General features: G+C 43.6%; 1 gene segment (V, D, J or C); it reads right to left on the reverse strand.

Moving 5' to 3' along the window:
- Positions 1-1267: 1267 nt before the first annotated feature.
- Positions 1268-2200, reverse strand: LOC134471322 (immunoglobulin kappa variable 2-29-like). The segment is given in 2 exon segments: positions 1268-1756; positions 2096-2200. Coding segments are annotated over 2 exon segments (480 nt in total).
- Between the last annotated feature and the right edge of the window lie 2575 nt (positions 2201-4775).

Below are 4775 nucleotides of genomic sequence, written 5' to 3' on the forward strand. Positions count from 1 at the left end.
AAATCAGAATTGTAGGTGAACACAAGATCTGCCTTGTGCACAATTAATGCCCTAAGGATGGTGGCAGTATGATTTTGCTAACCCTATTTTGGTTGTGTTTCTGCCACCAGTTGTGATCGGTGGCTGGGTTGATAGCAGCATTGTAAGTGTGTACTGCAGGATCATTAGAGCTTAACACACTTAACTTCTGTAGCATGGAGAATGGTTTGTGTGTTATGCATACTGCACTTGCTGGGCAGAGCTGTGTGCGAGGGTTAATTTTAATGACTGCAAGAGAAGGGGATCAACTTAGGAGGATGATGGAAATGATGTTTCACGAGTGTTCTGTGTGAGCCCATTTTCAATATACAATGGAAATAAGGTAAACATTAAATGCCTGGAGCTTCTTGAGATACCTGTGACAGTTCTGCTGGTACTGATATGGGTCACAATATTGTAAGCAAAACATTGCAGTAAATAGTTTGAAAGAGGTTGAACCAAGTTGCTGGACACTTGCAGTGCATGAAGCTTCCCAGAAGAGGGCAGCACATGCACACTTCCGTAAGGCGAAGCCTTCAGTTTCTTCCTCCTCTAGGGGCTGTGATCCCACAAGTGAAATTATTTGGCTGGTTTTATAGCAAAGATCCCCAAGGGAAATGCCCTTCGTAGGTAAAGTTTCCATTTGAAAACTGAAAAATCGCGCTATTAATATTATTGTGGCTCTGGGGCATGAATTTCTCTCAGTTCCTTTTTTCTTTTCCTTTTTTAATGATAGCCAGCCCTTCTTGGCCTCCCCATGGATTTCTCTTCATATCTTTGCTTTCCACACTGTGTTACCTTCCAGGTGCCAGTCAGTTTTCATCTGTTTCGATCACCGAATCCTTTGGGTTTGCTCCTCGTAGTTCAGTGCAGTTCCCTGATCCCCAAATCCCTCCTGTGCCTCTGGGTTAGGACATCACCAGCGGGATGGCTGGGGACTCCTCACAATTCTAATTTGCTCCCTTCCAAGTCCTCAGTCCCCCTGCTGCTCATTGCTGCTTCCCTTGAACTCTCCTGGTTTCACAACAAATGGTGAGAAATTCTCCAATTCCTCAGATTGAAACCAGTGGAACAGGTGCCCTCACACAACAGATCCAAAGAGACAAGGCAGTTTATTAGTGTTGCCTTTAAAATACATTCACCACGCTGCCTCCCTTTCCTATAGCGTCTGCTGGGTAAAGGGCAGGAAGAAGACCTCAGAGGGAGAGTTTTCTTTTCTCTCTTCCATGACTCAAGTCCTTGGTGCTCTGCTCTTTTCCTCACTCTTCCGGGCAGAGGCCTCAGCTGCAACTTGTTGTTCTGATTATTCAGCCTCTTTCTGTCACACAGAGCAGGCTGTGCTGTGCTGCTCCCCAGACAGCAGTGCAGGAGGGCAGCTGGGCCTCCCCAGGCAAGGAGGTTTGTGTTTGGGGCTGTAGCACTGTGGGACGAGTATGTATGCCTTGCTGACAGTAATAAACTCCAGTGTCCTCAGCCTCCACCGTGCTGATGTTGAATGTGAAATCTGTCCCTGTCCCACTGCCACTGAACCTCTCTGGGGTCCAAGATTCACGTTTGGAGACCTGATATATTATTCCTTGTGGAGCCTGTTCTGGCTTATGCACCATCCAACTCAAATAGATTTTTCCATCACTATGCAGGAGGCTCTGACTGGACCTGCAGGACATGGAGGCTGGCTCTCCAGGGGCAATGATTAGAGAGAGTGGGGACTGGGTCATCAAAACATCTGCTGTGGATCCTAAAATGATGGAGGAGAAGTGAAATATCAGGAATGAACATTACGAGCCATTTTGATAGATTTGAAAGATTTTTAAATTTGAGCTTGCCTCCAAGGTTTCTAATTACAAGAACCCCTCTAGAATTCATTTCAGGATCCCTCTATCTTTGTGGCAATCTTTATCAGAGGGCAGTTCTTGCATACCTAAGGAATTTTCTTCACTTACCGATCTAACCTCACACACCCACGCTTCAACTCAGCACTGCACATCTCGTGTATGGACAGAACTGATCATGTGTTGTCAGACTCCGAAAGTCACCCTCTCATCCCACAACCCACCTCATCTCCCTGTGTCCTTACCAGTGATCCAGAGCAATAGCAGCCCCAGGGGCTGAAGAGGGAGCCTCATTCTGAGAAGCTGAACTGAAGAGTCCTGATCAGGCAAGGCCACCTTAGAGCCAGCTTTTATCTGAGGCTTGCTTGGGAAGGTCCTCCCTGGGGACAAAATGCAAATTCCCTGGTGGGTGCCGTGGTGCAGAAAGAGTGCAGAGCATGGAGGGAGGCTTCTCATGTGGGCACAGTGGTACAAAACACCCTCTGCATTTGGGGAAAACAACAGAGCTACAGTCCATGCTGTGTGCAGCAGTGGGTACCAGGATCCCTGGGAAAATCTGATTCCGCAGTATTCTGCAGCGCTTAGAGCTGTGCCCATTCCAGACAGGACTGCAGTACCCAGGATACAGGGTGTGTGCAGATCAGTCTCTGGGAGGGCAAGTCTCATGCCTCCTAGTCTCCTGGAAGAGGAAGAAGTAATTCTCCCTTCACAAGGACTCAGTTTTAGCATTTTCTAGCATTAATAGGGCCTAACAGCGCTGAGAAGCCCTTTGTTGTAACCAGTGGAACAGTCTTCATCTTAGAAGTAAGAATTACAAATAATCTTTTCCTTGACCTAGAAATTAAATGACATAGGAGCACTAAAATCAAAAGAATGTGATATAGAGAATAATATTTGTCTTCAAGTTGGAGACCAGTAACTCTGTTAAGTGCAAGAGATAAAAAAATATGCCTTATACAGTGGATGTGAAATTCCTTGTGACTAGATTTTTAAATTTGTAAATATCTGTTCAAGCTTGTTGTTTTGCACACACACACACACACACACACACACACACGTAGACAAACACATCAGTTATGTTTTAGGCAAAGATTTCTCTTAGTTTTATAGAAAATAAGAGAAATAATTGATACTTCTTTTTTCTGAATGATCATAATGCAACCTTTTCTTAGCTACTCTTTCTTTTAAATGATGTTGAAGAGCCATGGTCCATCATTTTAAGAGATATTCTCTATATCAGAATGTCACCATTGAATCCAGGGTTTTTAATGCCTCAGGGTAATTTGAACCAATGGCTGCCGTGGTCCTGGAGTTTATCTGAGATGGGAGAGAATAAAGCCATGCTGTCCTTAGTCAATAAGTGTTATTTTTTATGATAGCCCAAAGCTGCAGTGTGCCTCTCACACATTTGGGAAAGAATGTTTGGGGTAATCTTAGTAAATAAGGTTGCTACAATGTCTCTTTTATTGTAATAAGACACCCTGGGAATGTGCTTCTCTCTCTGTCTCTCTATGTCTGTCTGTCTGTCTGTCTCTCTCTCTCTCTCTCTCTCTCTCTCTCTCTCTCTGTGTGTGTGTGTGTGTGTGTGTGTGTGTGTGTGTTGGGGCTTAAACCTAGGAGATTCACACTGATCTACATCTCCCATCCTTTGTATTTCTCTGATTGTGTGACTGGTCTCACTGTGTTGTTCAGCTGCCCAGTTTCAGCTCCACCTGTCCATCCTCCTGCCTCAGCCTCACTGTGTTTGGTTGACTGTCATTCACCGTCTTGGGTGGCTTTGCCTTCTGAAAGTGCGGGCTCTTTCCAAAGAGTCTAAGTAGTTGAAATATTCATTTTTGACCTGTCTGGACTATTAAGCCCCTATTCCTCATCTGTCTCACCAGGGTCAGTAGTAAATGAAATGAAAGAAAATAAACTTCAGCTCATTGGAGCAGTCACATGACAAAGTTCTAAAGCTTAATACACATGGGAAGGAGGACACGAATTGTTAGCATCAGACTTGTACACGCATTGCGTCAGCTTTTGTATTCTTGTCCTTGGAAATAAGCAAGCTTTAATACTCACATGCAGTTTGGAGGTGTTGTATGGAAGAGAACCAGCATCGTAGGTGAGACATATCAGATTTTAAGAATTTATTTTAATATTTAATAATTAAGAATATAATTATAGCAATAATCTTCTGAAAGCAAAATTAAAGCTAATGTTACACTGATTAAATCAATTAATAAACCACACATTGAGTTCTGAATGTTTTTGGCTTGATTATGAGCGTGATTTGAGTGATTTTACAGTGTGTATAAAATGTATTGGGATGTCAGGTTTATACAGCTCATTAATGCTTTATTTTTCCATTAGTTTCCTTTACTGTTTAGAGAATATCAGGTTTATAATTTATTTCCTCACTATCCTCTCATAAGTTCCAAGTCAGAAGTATGGGAAGAGCCCTTTGCTGTCTGATATTTTCAGTGACACTTAGATGTCTCTTTGAGTTCTAGCACCTAGCATGGCTGACTGTGATCTATGGGTCTTTACATAGCAGCTGTGACCATTCTTGAGGAATCTGCATGGCTCTGTCCTCCTCAAGATATTGCATTTGGGCACCTCATCCACCACTTTCAAGGTTCAAAATTCCCAATCCTTCAGAAGCAGACATTGTTGAAATACAGATATTCAGCCGTATTGGTCTGCACTCATTACTTTCAAGGAAATTTTGTATTTTATTTTTTAATTTCTTACTTAGAGCCCTCATCACTTCACAACAGCTGTGGGAAGGGTCATTTCTACTGCCCTTTGCTGTTCACTTCACTCACAGAGAGTCCTTGTGAGCCTGCTTAGTTTAGGGCCCAGGAGTCTGCACAGAGTGAGTTCTGGCCCAGGATTCTGCTGCGTGGCCCATGCCCAGGGCGGGGACGGGAGATCCTGTTT

Source organism: Cavia porcellus, unplaced genomic scaffold (assembly GCF_034190915.1).
Source record: "Cavia porcellus strain 051 isolate PalLab524CR breed Dunkin Hartley unplaced genomic scaffold, mCavPor4.1 scaffold_18, whole genome shotgun sequence".
In the NCBI taxonomy this organism is placed as follows: domain Eukaryota; kingdom Metazoa; phylum Chordata; class Mammalia; order Rodentia; family Caviidae; genus Cavia; species Cavia porcellus.